The 18,633-nt window shown below is 47.4% G+C and overlaps 1 protein-coding gene across 1 annotated transcript in view; it reads left to right on the top strand.

Annotated features, from left to right (window-relative positions):
• The window catches only part of TMC2 (transmembrane channel like 2), a 70,093-nt gene that overhangs the window by 40,908 nt on the left and 10,552 nt on the right, over positions 1–18,633 (top strand). The window contains exons 10-15 of the mRNA XM_021077687.1: positions 1,083–1,271; positions 3,003–3,182; positions 5,070–5,219; positions 8,466–8,594; positions 10,679–10,746; positions 11,832–12,071. Coding sequence (XP_020933346.1) covers positions 1,083–1,271; positions 3,003–3,182; positions 5,070–5,219; positions 8,466–8,594; positions 10,679–10,746; positions 11,832–12,071 — 956 coding nt within the window. The remainder of the gene's footprint in view (positions 1–1,082; positions 1,272–3,002; positions 3,183–5,069; positions 5,220–8,465; positions 8,595–10,678; positions 10,747–11,831; positions 12,072–18,633) is intronic.

The following is an 18,633-nucleotide window of genomic DNA, read 5'->3' as shown; positions in this document are numbered from 1 at the left end:
CATCCTTAACCTACTGAGTCACCAGGGAACTCCTTTTTTTCTCTTCCGTTTGACTGAGATATAATTGCTATACAATTATAATGCTTTGACTTACATCATGAGATGATTATGACAATAAGTTTATTGAGCATCATCATCTCCTATGGCTACAAAGTTAAAGAAATAGAAAAAAAATATTTTTTTCCCTTGAGATGAGAACTCAGGCTTTACTCTCTTAACAACTTTCATATGTAACATACAAAGGATTAATTATATTTATCACATTGTACATTACCTCCTTAGGACTTATTTATCTTATAACTAGAGGTTTGTATCTTTTATCCACCTTCATCCAATTCCCCTGCTGCCCACCTCCCTGCCTCTAGTAACCACAAATCTAATCTCTTTTTTTTCTCTGTTTGTTTATTTTTTTAAGTATAACTGACCCACTATACTATGTTAGTTCCTGTTGTACAACATAGTGACTCTACATTTCTATACAATTCAAAATGATTACCATGATAAATCTAGTTCTGTCACCATACAAAGATATTACAGAGTCTTTTTTTTTTTTTTTTTTTTTTTGTCTATGGGAGCTGCACCCACAGCATGGGGAGGTTCCCAGGCTAGGGGTCTAATCAGAGCTGTTGCCGCCAGCCTCTGCCACAGCCACAGCAACGCCAGATCCAAGCTGCATCTCCAACCTACACCACAGCCCACGGCAACGCCAGATCCTTAACCCATTGAGCGAGGCCAGGGATCGAACTCGCAACCTCATGGTTCCTAGTCGGATTCGTTTCCGCTGCGCCACGACGGGAACTCCCAGAGTCACTGACTATATTCCCCACTCTGTCCATTTCACGCCTATGACTCATTTATTTTACAACTGGAAGTTTGTGCCTCTTAATCGTCCTCCCCATTCAAAATATATTTTCTTAAAGAAAATAGCTAATTCTCCATAGAGCAACCATGCTCTCTATACCACCCCCTTTGAATCATTGCATTTATGGAAATATCGAAAATACAGGCTCGGGAACCCGATGGCAATGATTCCTGCTGGTTTCTGGCCCATCATTATTCACATCTCGTTTTCACACATCAAGGAATCAATAGTGGATGAACAAGAGAGTAACAAAGAAGAAAATGTCCATCTGACAAGATTTCTCCGTGTCCTGGCCAACTTTCTCATCATCTGCTGTTTGTGTGGAAGTGGGTACCTCATTTACTTTGTGGTGAAGCGATCCCAGGAGTTCTCCAAGATGCAGAATGTTAGCTGGTATGAAAGGAATGAGGTAAGGAGGGCTTCTCTGCCGAAGTGAATACTGCAAGCAGGTGCTGAAATTGCCTATGCATGCAGCTGAAGTATTGAATTCTAGAATATAGGACTTATTTTTAAAAAGGAAATTATCTCTCTTTCAAGCCAGGCAGTATGAACGTCTTGAAGAGTCACCTATTGTTAAGATTTTATAGCTAAATAAACTGGATTTAATTAACATGTCAATCAACTGGAAGCCAATTATTAAAAAGATGTTCCTTTTCTCAGAGCTCAGCAGTGCCACGTATCATAAATCGACTGTCTAGTAACGCATGGGTGTGATCCTGGGCTCCCGTTTCTATTCCATTGGTCTATTTGTCTAATCCCGCACTAATAACACACTGATAAACTATGGCTTTATTGTACATCTTGAGATATGATAGTGTGAGTTCTCTCATCAAAATCCACAATAAAACACATAAAGGTTTTTATTGTGATTATATTGGATCCATAAACCTCTTTCGGGAATTTAACATCTTTGGTAGTTGGCAAAAATGGCCACAAATCCTTCCCATCCTTGTATACCCACTTTTTCCCATGCAGTTTTCTAGTTCCTCCCATGCAGAGGTGGAATCTATTTCTCCACCCCTTGCCTTAGTCAGTGAAACAGTAGCAACCACGATACAAGCAAATTTGAAAAGGGCTTGCGTTTTGGAACTGGCTGTCTTGGGAACCTGAGTCCTCCACCATAGGAACGATTCCAAGCTAGCTTCCTGAATGCTGAGACCCATGGCCCTATAATCACATCACCCTAGGGGATGGCAAATCAACCCCCAGACATGTGGATGAGCCATCAGCCCTCAGCCGACCCTAAACACATGAACAAATCCAGGTGAGACCAGCAAAAGAACCACCTAGCTAAGCCCAGACAAAATACTGACGCAAAGAATCATGAGCTAAATAAATTAAATAATAAGAAAGAATCGGAGTTCCCCTTGTGGCTCAGTGGTAACAAACCCGACTAGTATCCATGAGGATGAAGGTTCGATCCCTGGCCTCGCAGAGTGGGTTAAGGATCTGGTGTTGCAGTGAGCTGTGGTGTAGGTCAAAGACGCAGCTTGGATCCTGTGTTGCTGGGGCTGTGGTGTAGGCCGACAGCTGCAGCTCCAATTGGACCCCTAGCCTGGGAACCTCCATATGCCGTGGCTGCGGCCATAAAAAGCAAGCAAGCAAGCAAGCAAGAATCTATCTCCCCCCATAAGGCAAGAGAGGATGGAAATATGGAAATGACAGAACAAATATAAAACACAAAATCAGTATTTCCTGCTGTGGTGCAGTGGGTTAAGAATCTGACTGCAGTGGCTCAGGTCACTGTGGAGACGGCGGTTCCATCCCTGGCCTGGCGCAGTGGGTTAAAGGATCCGGCATGCTCCTGAGATGAGGGCTAACACGGTGACTCTTGCCTAGGGCACTCTCTCCCCTATGTTAACTCACTTCGCAAAGATGGTTTTTATCCATGCTAACAGCAACAATCATGCTAGCCACCCATCGCAGAGCAACTCTGACCTGCGGGACATATGCTGACTGCCCAGGGCAGGTTGATGCCCTAGCCAGGGTCACACAGCAAGTTGTGGAGACCCTAGGCCATTTCTGGAGGCAGAGCAAGGGGTCGCCAAGGAGCTGGAGATGCATGGCGCTGGGGGCACAGAGATGGGTACAAGCAAGTGATGGTGATGACAGGAGTAACCCAGCTCTCCTGACTCCTCAGGTAGAAATCGTGATGTCCCTGCTTGGAATGTTTTGTCCCCCTCTGTTTGAAACCATTGCCGCCCTGGAGAATTACCACCCACGCATTGGACTGAAGTGGCAGCTGGGACGCATCTTTGCTCTCTTCCTGGGGAACCTCTACACATTTCTCTTGGCCCTGATGGATGATGTCCACCTCAAGGTGAGACCACAAACTCCCCCCCAATGCCTAGTGCCCATTAAATTTCCCTTTGTAAAATGTAATTTCCTGGAGTTCCCGTGCCGCAGCAGAATCGAATCCAATTAGGAACCATGAGGTGGTGGGTTCGATCCCTGGCCTTCCTCAGTGGGTTAAGGATCTGGCATTGCCTTGAGCTGTGATGTAGGTCGCAGATGTGACTCAGATCCTGCGTTGTTATGGCTGTGGTGTAGGCTGGCAGCTGTAGCTCTGTTTCGACCCCTAGCCTGGGAAGCTCCATATGCCACGGGTATGGCCCTAAAAAGCAAAACAAACAAACAAACAAATGAATTTCCTGGAGTTCTCTTGTGGTGCAGTGGGTTAAGGATCTGGCATTGTCACTGCAGCAGCTTGAGTCACTGCTGTGGCATGGGTTCAATCCCTGGCCTGGGAACTTCTACATACCACAGGTTTGGCATATACGTAATTGGCATAAATAATTTCCTTATGCATAATTTATATTAATTAAAGAAATTTGGGAAAGGTCAAAAAAGTAAAATGAAGAAAAAATGTCCCCAGACTCCTATGACTTAATTGTTAACATTTTGCTTCAGTTCTTTGCTGTCTTTCCTTAAGGTATCTTTTTTCACATCATCCGCGTGTCCTTTGGTCCTCTTATTTTATCTGCAGCCTTTCCCATGTTGTTTCTTAGCTGCCATCAATGTTTCTCAGTGGAGTAAGGGTCCATTGAAATGGTAAAAGTCACGGTCGAGTTAACCACTCATCACTGCTCCCCAGATGGTCACGACACACCCACCCAGTCAGGCCCTGGGGATACAGCAGAGAGCAAGACTGCAATCACACTCTGGAAGACAGACTCGTTCATTGCAGCCTGCTGGGTACTCCACTGGGCGCGAGCCCAAAGCAGCGTGGCAGCGCACAGGAGGGGCAGCAGACCCCACGGTGGGGAATCTTAGCAGACGCTGGAGGAAGCAGGGAACTGTGGGTTAGCTGAGCAGCAGAGTGGAGGGGAAGAAGTGAGACATGAAACTGGGAAAGGGCCAGGCGTTGCTCTCCTTCCCCCCACCCCACCCCCACCCCACCCCCCATTAACTTTTTCCTGAGGTTAATGGGCAGCTGCTGGAAGGTTCTAAGCATGGAAGTGACTGGATCTGGCCCTTGCCTACCCTCCATCTTCATCTCTTGCTTCCCTCCTGCCCTAGTTATCTGTTTCACCTTCCTGAGCCTCCTGTTTCCTCTACGGAGCAAAATTCTCTCTTGCCTCTCTCTCCACCTCCCCATGTCTGGCTTAGTTGACTAATGCTGCTGAGGTTTGGGCTCAGGTGTCCCTGCCTCCAGCCAGTCTTCTGTGGCCCCCACTGTCTGATGTGGATTTTCTCAGTCCCCAGAGAAAATGTCCCACAAATTTTATCACTCTGTTCTGTAATTGTCTATCTGTTCGTCTCTGTCACTTACTAGACTGTGAACTTTCTAAGAAAAGCCCCATTCACTCCTGTGTCACTCCTGTTCACTCTTACCTCACCACTGCCTTATGTGCCCAGAATAGACCCTGAATAAATTACTCTCAAGAAAAATGAATAACTGGATGGACAGACGGATGGATGGATGGATGGATGGATGGACAGCTGGACAAATGGATGAATGGACAGGTGAATAATAACTCGGAGAAGAAAACTTCATGGAAAAGACCCAAGAACTTCTGCCAGTTGCCCCCCTCTCCTCTATCAATTGAAAGGCTGGGAAGGGCATTTCTGGTGAGACCCTCCTAAGGGGCAGGGCAGAGGCTAGGTGGCAGGGCTGTGGCATGTGTTGGCTTTAGTTGGTGTTCCTATGGAAACTGTGGGACCCTCGCTGGCTCCTCCCAACCCCAGTTTCCATCTTCTGTTCTAGCTTTCCAATGAAGAGACAATAAAGAACATCACCCACTGGACTCTGTTTCACTACTACAACTCCTCGGGTTGGAACGAGAGTGTCCCCCGGCCACCTCTGCACCCGGCAGATGTGCCCCGGGGTTCTTGCTGGGAGACAGCTGTGGGCATTGTGAGTAATCCTGCTCTCCCAACAAGGGGATCCCTGTTCTCAGTTCTTTGTTATTCCTTCCTGAATACTTCCATTTTTAAGTCACCAAAATGAGAAGCCAGCCTTTCTTAGGAAAGTTCCACCGTTTCACGTGACCATTTTTCTTCAGTGTCCCACATATTTCGGTGAATACTCCCTATGTTGGGGGTTCCCACCATGGCTCAGCATAACAAACCCGACTAGTACCCATGAGGCCGCAGATTGGATCGCTGGCCTTGCTCAACGGGTTAAGGATCCAGCATTGCCATGAGCTGTGGTATAGATGACAGACGAGGCTCAGATCCCACGCTGCCAGGACATAGGCCGGCGGCTGCAGCTCCAATTCAACCCCTAGCCTGGGAACTTCCAGATGCTGCAGTTGCACCCCTGAGAAGACATAATAAATAAATAGTAAATAAATAAACAAATATTCCATATGGCAACCTAATACTGCTTGGGTTTATTTAGAGTTTCACTGCAGATTTCACTACCTGGAAATCATAAATACAGGATCCTAAAAATTGGATCGAGGATTTTGCGTGTATATGCATCCGTGCATTTTTCTGTAAAGAGAATTAAAGGTTTTCATCCGAACATCAAAAATTCACAACTACCATTACCAAATTCGCAATGATCCTTATCCGCATTCACCACTGTTCCCATAGTCTACACGGTGCGGATTTCAAAGGCTAATGTTCTTTGCCTTCCTGGGCAGAAATCTGAAGTATTCACAGGTACCACAGGGATCAGCCGCCTTCTCTTCCTCCACTCCGTCCCTTTGCCTGAGGTTTCATTCTTTCTTTTCTTTTCTTTTTTTTTTTTTTTTTAATTTTGTGGCCACATATGGAATCCAGGCCAGGGATTGAATCGGAGCCCCGGGGGTGTCAATGCCAGATCCTTTAACCCACGAGCACCTGGACTGGAGATCGAACATAACGCCACTGTAGCAACACAAGCCGCAGCAGTCAAATTCTTAACCCACTGCGCCACAGTGGGAACTCCTGCATGGAGTTTCTATTCATCTGCCACCGCACTGCGATGGAGAATTTATTACCTCTTCACCAGTCCCCTGAAGACTCCACTTCCATAGAGCATGAGACACAGCATTTTGAACGGAGGATGATAAAGTCCGGTGGAGAAAAGGATGGTATCACACACTCCACCAAACGCTGCCTACAAGTCCACCAGCAGGTATTTTCCTGCTGCAGGATCTCCTTCCCACGGGGTCCTGGGGGCTTTCTCTCCCCACTTCCTTCATGGAGGACTCAGACTGTTTCTTATCTCCTCCAGTCCAGATTCCCCCATTCTCTTCAGGGTTTTAAGGGTTGGGTTTTTTGGGGGGGGGTAATTTTCTTTATTTATTGGCCTCACCCACAGCATGTGGAAGTTCACAGGCCAGAGATCGAACCCACACCACTGCAGTGACAACACCGGATCCCTAACCAGCTGAGCCACCAGGGAACTCCCCCCATCCTCTTCAAATCCTCTTCATCTTTAACATGCAAAGCAACTCACATTTCTAAACCCATCACAGTGTGTAACAGAGAAAGTCAATAAAACCCTCCCTCTTTGGAAGATAGAAGAGAGCTCCTTACCGACATGATTCCTTTGGAATATTCTGCTATAGAACTTCTCTCTTCCTGCTTCACATCCTTAGAAGGCATTTCCCTTGCCCTCCTCCCTGAATGCCCATCACTGTTTGGGCATTGTTTCTTTCTGAGCTTGTTGATAATGATGGGTTTGAAGCATTATATCCTGCTCACCTGTATCCACCACCACCTCCACCCCAAGTCCCAGAGCATTATCTTGCACAGAAGCAGAGACCTGATACCAGTTGGTTTGTCTTTTACTTAAGAGCATTATTCTGAATTCTTTTTTTTCATTGCAGTATTATTTTTTTCATATATATATATAGTATTTTTTCATATATATGCATAGTCTTTTGTCTTTTTTTAGGGCTGCACCTGCGGCATATGGAGGTTCCCAGGCTAGGGGTCTAATCAGAGCTACAGCTGCCAGCCCACCCCACAGCCACAGCAACGCAGGATCTGAGCCACGTCTGCAACCTATACCACAGCTCATGGCAACGCCGAGTCCTTAACCCACTGAGCAAGGTCAGGAATCAAATCTTCGTCCTCATGGATACTAGTCAGGTTTGTTAACCACTGAGCCACGATGGGAACTCCTTATTTTTGTCATATTTTAAAGTTTTATTGAAGTATCGTCGATTCACAATGTCGTGATGATTTCTGCTGTACAACAAAATGATTCAGTTATACATGGACACACATCCATTCTTTTTCAGGGTTTTTTTTTTCCCATGTAGGCTATCACAGAGCATTGGGTAGAGTGCCCTGTGCTGTATGGCAGGTCCCCTTGACCAGTCACTCCCTATGCCACAGTGTGCATATGCCACTCCCAAACCCCCAGTCCATCCCTCCCCGTCTGATTTCTTATTGAGGAATAACCCTGAAAACGCATCAGCCATTCATCCAGCAAACATTTATTCATCATCGTAGAGGATACAAAAAATAGAGCAGACCCCGTGCCCCCTAAGAATTCAAGTTTAGATGTCTTAAAGGTTATGATGATGTTTGATAGGCTTTTCAATGTTCCCCCCAAATTAATAAATTATATATAGACTACAAAGCAGAGAAAACTTTGTTCCTTTGTCTTTGGCTCTTCTTCTGTGTGCCTCTGTGGGAAAAAAAAAAAAAAAACTACATTATTTTCTCTACCAACCAAAAAAAAAAAAAAATCCAATTATCAAGGAGTAAAGAAAGCCAGCTGCTGTCCCAGGGGACAGTGGTCAGATTCAGTCTTAGCTGGGGCAGCTGGCACTGAGAGCAGGTGGGGGAGCAGGAAGGGAGGCTTCAGAACCTCTATCTGTGTGGTAGTGCTTCTAACTTCCAAATCCTGAGTGTCGCCACCTGCCAGGCAATTTGCATCCATAATCACTAAGCTTCCCACTAAACCTGCAAGTCATAGTCTCAACTTCATGAGGTTCAGAGACTACACCAGAGCAACACAATTCGTAACTTGCAGAACTGGGACCTAGAGTAAGCATTTTTCAAAGCCTGGGGTCTTTTATCTGCCCCGACATTCTGCCATCACCCATCAGAGGGTCAGAGAGAAGGGTGGGGGAGAGCTGGCGTGGCAGCTGTCAGCCGAGAGAAGTGGGCACGGTCGAGCCCTGACCACCCCATGTCTCTGTGTTCCTCTTTGCAGGAGTTCATGAGGCTGACAGTGTCCGACATGCTGGTGACATACATCACCATCCTGCTGGGGGACTTCCTGCGGGCTTGCTTCGTCCGGTTCATGAACTACTGCTGGTGCTGGGACCTGGAGGCGGGATTTGTAGGTCACTGTTTCAGGGACCTTCTGCAGAAAGGCATTGCACCCATCCTCGCTGATACAGCAGGATGCCTCCTGTGCATTTCCGTAGATGCTTAATGTCAGTCTCTATCCTGTGACGTAGCAAAGTATTTAATTTGTATTTCCTTTAAGTGTCCCATTTGCTATCTACGTTTTTCCCAATGTAATTAACAACGTGACCTTCTTCTCTGGGAAATGGAGGCATTTGACCTTGGGAAAGGTGAGCGGATGGTAGGTAGAGAAATGCCAAACAAGTACCAGCTCTCGTTAGGGAAGGGAAAAAAAAACACTCTTCTTTGAAGTCCACACTGTGCAAGCTACAGAGAAATGAGAGCTCTTAACTTTCAAGACTCCAGTGAAGTCCTGGAGTGGGAGAGGGGAGGTATGGACGTGACCGTTTCAGGAAGTCCTGGAACACACCAGGAACCTGATACCCATTGGCCCATCTTCTGGATTCTGCTTTGAAAAACTCTTTGACTCATTCCCTCCACCAAGGAAATTCCTCTTGCCCATCTGCCTAATAAAGTGCTCATTTTAGGGTGTTCCCATTGTGGCTCAGTGGAAACAAATCTGACTGGACGAGGACACAGGTTTGATCCCTGACCTCGCTCAGTGGTGTAGGATTTGGCGTTGCCATGTGGTGTGGTGTAGGTCGCAGACGTGGCTTGGATCCCGAGTTGCTGTGGCTGTGGCGTAGGCCGGCAGCTACAGTTCTGATTCCACCCCTAGCCTGGGAACCTCCATATGCTTCGGGTGCAGCCCTAAAAAGACAAAAGAAAATAAAGTGCCCATTTTATTTTATTTTATTTTTAAAGTGCTCATTTTATTTATTTTTTTTTAATCATTTGCTATTCTTTAATGAGTCGTCTTCTTAAAAATCAACCAGTGAAATGGAACAACCAACCTCTCCACCAGTCTTTCAGACAACAGGCACCAGGGATTTTTTTTTTAATGGGAAACCATTGATATGCCCGCTGTCACTAATTTCGTATGAAACCATGTCCATACCTAACGTCTCTCCTCCTTTCCCTCACCCCCGCCACACCTCGGTGATAACGCTCATGCGTGAGTCCATCCATCTGTCTGTCCACCTCTTTCGCCATCCACACAGAGGTCACGGAGCACCCGTGCAGACTGACACTTTGCCTTTCCAGGAGCAATGGGGCTCTCTGTTCCTGGTGGTAAAGTGCCCATTTTAAATGGGTGTCATTTCCTCTCCTTGGTGGCCAAGTATCATCTGGCAGAATCTCTGGCCTCATCTGCCCTCTTTCGAGTCACCTCATTCGCCCACCTAGTCGTCGCTGGTGTTGGGGTGGGGCCCTACCCCTTACCTGAGCTCCATATCTTTTTTACCTGTGTTGTTATCCCAGCCCTGAGCACCTAGACCAAACAAGGGTTCCGCTACAGGTTTCTGTCTTATTTTTTCTTTTAGGCACCAACCACAATTTCACACAAATTTTGTTTGTTTTTAAAGTTTTCTTTTCATTTGACTGATTTAAGTATTTGCATTTTGGTATTAATTAAATTTCCTCCTGGTTCTCATTTTAAGGTACATTTCTTTATTTCTTTTTTTTTTTTTTTTTTTTTTTTTTTTTTGCTTTTTAGGGCCATACCCACGATGTATGGAGTTTCCCAGGCTAGGGGTCAAATCAGAGCTACAGCTGCCAGTCTACACCACAGCCACAGCAGTGCAGGATCTGAGCCGTGTCTGCGACCTACACCACAGCTCACGGCAATGCCAGATCCTTAACCCACTGAGCGAGGCCAGGGATCAAACCTCCAACCTCGTGGTTCTTAGTCAGATTCATTTCCACTGAACCATGACGGGAACTCCATATTTCTCACTTTTTTAACTGAAGAAGACTTTGAAAAGAGTTTCAAGTTTGAGAACTTCAAAACTTCTTTGAAAGTTGAAAACATAGTAAAGAACTAGAACCCTGAATCCGAGATTCCTCTCTGGTCACCAGCTAGGCTCTCTGCCATGGAGCGGCTTGGCCAGTTGGCTGGGAGTGGGGTCTGGCTGACACCTTCTAACACACTTTCTCTCTCTCTCTCTCTTCCTCTAGCCCTCATATGCTGAGTTTGATATTAGTGGCAATGTGCTTGGTTTGATCTTCAACCAAGGAATGATCTGGTGAGTTATCCATCTTCTCTGGGGCTCAGCTCATTTGGGGAGTTCAAAAGCTGGGATCCCAGGCTTTGCCTCTCAACCAGCTGGGAAGAGGCTGGCTAGATCCTCTGGCCTCCCTGAGTGTCCTTCTTTCACATGAGAATAGAAGCCAGGACCAGATGAGAACCAGGACCCACCATTTGCTACCATGGACGTAGAGGACGTAGAAACGGGAGGGCGGGGGGCAAACAGGAGGAGGAGAGAGGAAGGAAGGAAAAAAGAAAGAAGTCAGGCAGGAAGGAAAGAAGAGAGAGAAAGAGAGAGAGGGAGGAGGGAAGGAAAGCTAGAAGGAGAGAGAGAGAAAAGGGGAAGGCGAGGTGGGAGGGGGGCAGAGATAAATGAACTAAGGAGCTTCCCTCTGAGAAGGGAGTTAGAGGAGGCTGTGTGACCTCTGCCAAAGGCTTTCAAGGGCTCATTACAAGTCAACGTCCAATTCTTTTAATTTAAGAACGTCAGGAGTTCCCATAGTGGCTCAGCGGTTAATGAACCCAACTAGTATCCATGAGGATGCGGGTTCAATCCCTAGCCTTACTCAGTAGGTTGAGAATCTGGCATTGCCATGAACTGTGGTGTAGGTTGCAGACACGGCTCAGATCCCGCGTTGCTGTGGCTGTGGTGTAGGCTGGCAGCAACAGCTCCGATTGGACCCCCAGCCTGGGAACCTCCATATGCCACAGGTGCAGCCCTAAAATGGCAAAAAAAAAAAGACTGTAGGTCTTCAAATGCTTTTTAAGCAGCAGTGCTCTTTTATGGAGACCATAGAAACAGTTGGGAGGCCATCAGATTTGCTCCACGCCTGGTGGTAGGTGGGACAGGGGTAAAATCCTGGCCAGAACCCAAGCCAGCATCTGAGCCAGTGGCTCCCTGTCCTGAGCAGTGGAGTGGTGATAAATGTCTTGGCTCCACGGAGGCCCCTTCCCCTGGGACCTACAGAGAAGGCAGCAAGGCCGGGGGGCCCCTAGCCCCTCAGTCCCATTTCCTCCCCCCATCCTCCCCCGCCCCTCCCCCTGCCTTGGGGCCAACCAGATGCACGGTCTCCGCCCTTCCAGGATGGGCTCCTTCTATGCCCCAGGACTGGTGGGCATCAACGTGCTGCGCCTGCTGACCTCCATGTACTTCCAGTGCTGGGCGGTGATGAGCAGCAACGTCCCCCACGAACGCGTGTTCAAAGCCTCCCGATCCAACAACTTCTACATGGGCCTCCTGCTGCTGGTGCTCTTCCTCAGCCTCCTACCGGTGGCCTACACCATCATGTCCCTCCCGCCCTCCTTTGACTGCGGACCCTTCAGGTGCACAGTCTCGGGCGCAGGGGAGCAGCTCCTCCCCCGGGGCATCTGCTCAGAGATCTCAGGCTCAGGTCTGGCGTCAGCCTGCAAAAGGCTGGGAGCTTTGGGCAAATCATTAAGGCTGTTCAATAGAGTTTTCTGCAGGATGGAAATATTCTATGGCTGTGCCGTCCAAGATGGTAGCCACAGCTACACGAGGCTGTAGAGCCCTTGAAAGGGGGACCAAGAAATTGAATTTCATTTCCTTTTCATTCATTTTAATTTAAACAACTACCCATAGCTAACAGCTGCCACGTTAGACAGCACAGCTCGAACCTAATTTTTTGTTTTTCTTTTTACCAAGGCACTTGCAGCATATGGATGTTCCCAGGCTAGGGGTTGAATAGGAGGTGCAGCTGCTGGCCTAGCCACAGCTCACTGCAGCGCCAGATCCGAGCTGCATCTGCGACCAGCGTCGCAGCTTGAGGCAACACCGGATCCTTAACCCACTGAGCGAGGCCAAGGATCAAACCTGCAGCCTCGCAGACACTAGGTCAGGTTCTCAATCCACTGAGCCACAGTGGGAACTCCTAACCTTTTAATATATGGGTCATCCACAGCCTTGGATTAATTTGCCATAGGAGGAGTGAGAGGGGATGCTCTGAAATGAAATGACCTCACATTTACAAGTGCCATTCAAATGGGAAGCAGCTACGGAGACTCTTGACTGGGTCCCCACGCCCCGTGGAGCACGGAGGGCTCAAGGTCTTAGCCAGACTTGTTTCAGAGACCAGACATTAAATAGAGATAAACTGCATGAGGAGGTGGATGGAGAGATTGCGGGCACCTGCTGCTCACTTTCCAAAGGCAAACAAAGCCCTTTCCCTTCTGCCCAAAAAGGGATTCTGTGCTTCATGCTGCCCCTTTGCTCTGCCACCTCCTCACTTAGAAACACACGATGCGCGTTCCTTTATTCAAGGCTCTGAGGGCCGTGCAGTAAGACACGTGCACCTCCATCCCTACTGACCACAGACTCTTTCTGCAGGAGGGTGAGGTGCCCACCAGGCACCTGTACAACCCCCAGGGCTGGACCCCCTTAAACTGGGCACCCCTGGCCCTCACCCGCCTGACTCCAGTCCCTGCCCCGCCTACAGGGATCCGCACCCTTTGGGGAATGCCAGCCTGGTATCCCAGTTTACAACGGATTGACCTTGATAAAGCCCTGTGGTTGGTGCCCACAGCCAGGGCCGAGGGAGCTCAGAGGTGTCGTTAGCAGGAGAGCTCATTGCAGAGTGTGGTGAGGCTGAAAGGGGGTCCAGATGGAAGGAAACAGGGTCTGGATCCAGAGTGGAAGACTGTGCTGGGCGCCAGGCTGAGGGACAGCCACATGGCAGAAGTGGCAGAAGCCTCTTTTGGCTTCTTCCTGAGCAAGGTTTGGAGGGCTGGGCTCTGGGTGCAAATGCCAGTGTCCCTTTGCCCAGACCTGTCCTGGGAGGCCAGCGAGTGGGCCTGCCCCCCCCCCGCCACCCCACCGTTGCTTCCTCTGCTCCCCTGAGAGGCCCTGACACCCAGACAGCAAAGGAAAGGACCCGAGAGTGGAGCTCAGGAGGAACATGGCTGCCACCCCCTTCCTGTCACTCTTCTGAGCAAAATCCGCCAACAGCTGGGACATTCGTCCCTCAGTTTCACAGCTGTCCTCCTGCTTGCTTTAGAGTTCACTCACAGGTCGCCTTCTCAGTGAGGCTTTCCCTGGAGATGGTAACTAAAATCACACACACACACACACACACACACACACACGTACACACACACACACACGTCTTATCATTATTTCTGTTTTTTTAACTTCACTTTATCAACATCTGGCATGGGAGTTCCCATTGTGGTGCAATGGGTTAAGAATCTGACTGCAGTGGTGCAGGTTGCCGTGGAAGCATGGTTTCGATTCCCAGCTTGGCACAGTAGGTTAGGAGATTTGGCATTGCTGCAGCTGAGGTGGAGCTCAGGTTCAATCCCTGGCCCGGTAACTTCCATATGCCACAGTGTGGCCATAAGATTTAAAAAAAAAAAAAGGAGTTCCCATTGTGGCATAGTGGAAACAATCCAACTGGGAGCCATGGGGTTTCAGGTTCGATCCCTGGTCTCACTCAATGGGTTAAGGATCCGGCGTTGCCGTGAGCTGTGGTGTAGGTCGAAGACTCGGCTCGGATCCCGCATTACTGTGGCCGTGGCGTAGCCCAGCGGCTATAGCTCCGATTAGACCCCTAGCCTGGGAACCTCCATATGCCGAGGGTGTGGCCCTGAAAAGACAAAAGACAAAAAAAAAAAAAAATCTAGCATGCCATTCATTTTGCTTTTATCTTTGTTGTCCGTCGCCCCACCAGACCGTAAGTTCCATGCAGGTGTGATTTTTTTTCTTCCTTTCTCCCTGCTTTATACCCAGTGTCCAGGAGAAAACACTTGGTTTCTGGTGTTCACTTTCACAGGGAAGGACTTAGGGTTTGGACCAGATGCAGGTGAGCAGCAGAAACGAATGAGATGGGCCGCGTTGCACAGCGTATAGTTAAAAGGAAGGGTTGGTAAACTACAGCCTGTGGCCCAAATCCAGACCCCCACCTGTTTTTTGTAAGTAAAGCTTTATTGGTACACAGCCTCACTCATTTGCTTGCATATAATCTGTGGCTGCTTTCTCGCTACAATAGCAGCATTTTTGAGTAGTTCCAACAGAGACCATCTGGCTCACAAAGCTTGAAATCTTTTCTGAGAAAAACTGCCACCACCTTGATTTAGAGCATAGACTCTAGAGCTGGCTCTGTCATTTGCCAGCTGGGTCATCTTGAGCAAGTTGCTTAGCTCCCTACACTCAGATTCATTGCCTCGGTAATGGAAATAATGGCAGTGCCTACCTTGTAGGTATATCATCTGTAAGGTGCTTAGAGGAATGGGCTGATCCATAGTGAGGCATATATAAGCGTTTGTTAAGCTTGAGCCCTGCCCCAGTTCAGGGTAGCTGGTACTTGGGACAATGCTGTGATGTGGGAAGCATCATCTACATCAGGGATCAACTGACTTTTTTTTCTTTATACGGCTACACCCACAGCATATGGAAGTTCCCAAGCTAGGGGTCAAATCGGAGCTGCAACTGCCCGCCACAGCCACAACCATAGCAACACTGGATCTGAGCCACATCTGCGACCGATGCTGCGGCTTGCAGCAACGCTGGATCCTTAACCCACGGAGCAAGGTCAGGAATCAAACCTGCATCCTCACGGAGACTGTGTTGGGTTCTTAACCCACTGAGTCACAATGGGAACTCTTAACTTTTCTTTTAGAGACTGATAGTAAATATTTTAGGCTTTGTGAATCAAGGGGTAAAATCAAGAATATTACATAGGTATTTACATAACAAGAAAAAAACAAATGCTCACAAAGCTTTACTGGAAAAATCCAAAATGTGGTAATAATAGAGTATAATGTTTTGTAATGCAGGTCTGCCAATGAGAAGAATGGAACTCTTTTGTGGGGAGGGGGCCATATTTCACATAATAGAGGCTCAAGGTTCCCACTCCCTAGCACCAGAGACCACGTGTCCTGCCCAGGTTGCCACCTTCGCTGCCTGGGTCCATTCCTGTACCAGACATGGCGACACATCTACCACCAGAGGGGAAATTGTCACAGGCTTTGCTACTGCTGAGCATTGAACTGCTGTGCTGTAGGGCGAGTCAGGCTATTCAGTTTCTGTTTCTGCTAAAATTGTACAGAGAGGAAAATGATTAAGTCAGGAGAGCAAATGAGGTTGACACTGTTGACTCCATTGTATGCGATAGATTCAAATATTTTCTGCAAAGTACTTACTGAGGAATAAGACAGTGAATAACCAGTCTACACAGACTGAAACTCTCACAGGCTGTGTTAATTTGATCAGCTGTACCTTCTGCTCTACAAATATTTTGACCATCATCAGCATACCACTGCAGATTCCACTTGATTTCAGTTGTAATGAATTCCATTCCATTCAATCGGACTAAATTGGTGTTTTTTCACTTTCTTTGAGAAAATGTCACCCATTTACATCCTAGATAGAATATTCATAGGAGTTGGTCTTCAGTCACTTCAGACTTGGCATTAACTTCTCAAATAAACAACTGAGCAGGTCAGTAACATCTATTGACTCCTCAAGAGCCAAGGGAAACCACTTGAAACCATGTGCCTTGTTTTTGTTTTTTGGGTTTTTTGTTTTTTGTTTTTTGTCTTTTTCTAGGGCCACACCCACGGCATATGGAGGTTCCCAGGCTAGGGGTCTAATCGGAGTTATAGCCACTGGCCTACACCACAGCCACAGCAACGTGGGATCTGAGCCACGTCTGCAACCTACACCGCAGCTCACGGCAACGCCGGATCCTCAACCCACTGAACAAGGCCAGGGATCGAACCTGCAACCCCATGGTTCCTAGTCGGATTCCTTAACCACTGAGCCACGACAGGCACTCCAATATGCCTTGTTTTTGAATAGGACGCTGCTGTCAGTGCCTCAACACTTCAAGCAGCTTCTCTTGCTAGAAATTCTACAAGTCTTAAGTTTATTTTCTCTGAATAAATATCTTCAGCTCCTACAGTTTAATTACTTCACTGGTAAATGAGGAGCATGATGTTGGAAACTAGGGGAAAGGGGATCCTTGTTAAATAGAGACAGAAAACTTAGCTGAACAGGCGTTCCCATTGTGGTTCAGCAGTAACAAACCTGACTAGTATCCATGAGGATTCGGATTTGATTCCTGGCCTCAATCAGTGGATTAGAGATCCAGCGTTGCTGTGAGCTGTGGTGTAGGTCGAAGATCTGGCTTGGATGCCAAGTTGCTGGGGCTGTCATATAGACCCCTAGCCTGGGATTGGCTCTAAAAAGAGAGAGAGAGAGAAAAGAAGGAAGGAAGGAAGGAAGGAAGGAAGGAAGGAAGGAAGGAAGGAAGGAAGGGGAAAGAAAAGAAAGAAAGAAAAGGAAGGAAGGAAAAAAGAAAGAAAACAAGCTATGTCCTTAAGTTTATGGAAAGCTGAATTTGTAAATGATAAACCTGGATATTTAGCTGAGGGTATTTCTAAGCAAAATATTGAGCGTGTAGCCTGGTTTCTTCTTGCTGTTTTTACTAAAATGTGAGAAGAAAGAGATAATTGAGGAAAGAACTGATGAGCAAAAAAGGAACCAGGACTTGATGATTTTGGAAACTCTCAGCCTGTCCAGATTGCAAAAGACACTAAAAACAGATTCACTGTCAGGAAAGCCAAGGGGGAGGCTGGACAACCTTTTGCTAGTGTTTCTGAAAGATGAAAAGATCAGAAAATTCTTTCACACAGAGGATTCTTTTAAGCATGTAACTCGAATCCTCTCAACCATCTCAGCAGAAGCCAGAAACAGAGTGTAATTATCCAGGAAGGGTCTGTGTAGGACCCTCTTGTGTAATGCACTTAATTCCCACGACATACATGGAAGACCCAACAGCTATTTGAGAATGTTATATGAGCAGAAACAGAGCGTGGCTTGGAAGAGGCAGAGAAGAGACAAAATGAAAGAAAGATGCCAGACTTCAAATATTCTATGGGCTGATAAAACCTCCTCAGCTGAAACACATGCTACCCTTTAAGAAAAAGGAAGGAGGACACCAAAGCCAGAGTCTTGGGCCTGGAGGGCAGAGCTCCACGCACAGAAGATGGAGCCAAGAGGGCAGAAGACTGGGAGTTCCCGTCATGGCTCAGCAGAAGCGAATCTGCCTAGCATTCATGAGGACCTAGGTTCAAGCCCTGGCTTCTCTCAGTGGGTTAAGGATCTGGTGTTGCTGTGGCTGTGGCTGTGGCTGGTGGGTACAGTTCCGATTCAACCCCTAGCCTGGGAACCTCCATATGCCGCAGGTGCGGCCCTGAAAAAGACAAAACAAAACAAAACAAACAAACAAACAAAAAAAGAGCACAGAAGATTATTCTCAGGCCTTTGAAATCTAACGAAATTTGGTTGATTGGATTTCAAAATTGCTGGGCACTAGTGATTCCTTTCTTCCTTCCATTTCTCTCTTCTGGAATTGGAATATCCAGAACTATTATCCTATGGCTGACCCACCAGTGTATTTGGGAAGTCAAATAACTCGCTTTCTAGTTTCACAGCTTCTCAGATAGAAAGGAACTTTGCCCCCAAACAGATCATAGCTGGAGACTCATCTGCACCCGATTTAGATGATGAGATTTGGAACTTTGAGTTGATGATATTTAGATGAGATTTTTGGACTCTGAACTGATGCTGTAATGGGCTGAGACCTTAGGGCATGCAGCAATGAGGGTGAATGCGTGCAGTTTTGCAGGCAGAATGAGTATGAATCTTTGGAGGCCAAAGAGCAGACTGTGGTGGGCTGAAGAATGGCTCCTAATCCCTGGAGCCTGTGAATGTTACTTTATTTATCAAAACAGCCTCTGGGAGTTCCCATTGTAGTTGGCTCAGCGGTAACAAACCTGACTAGCAACCATGACAACACAGGTTCCATCCCTGGCCTTGCTCAGTGGGTTAAGGATCCGGCATTGCTGTGAGCTGTAGTGTAGGCTGGCA

Source organism: Sus scrofa, chromosome 17, assembly GCF_000003025.6.
Source record: "Sus scrofa isolate TJ Tabasco breed Duroc chromosome 17, Sscrofa11.1, whole genome shotgun sequence".
NCBI lineage: Eukaryota > Metazoa > Chordata > Mammalia > Artiodactyla > Suidae > Sus > Sus scrofa.
The sequence above is the reverse complement of the archived record's forward strand: the minus strand, read 5'-3'. Positions and strand labels throughout refer to the sequence as shown.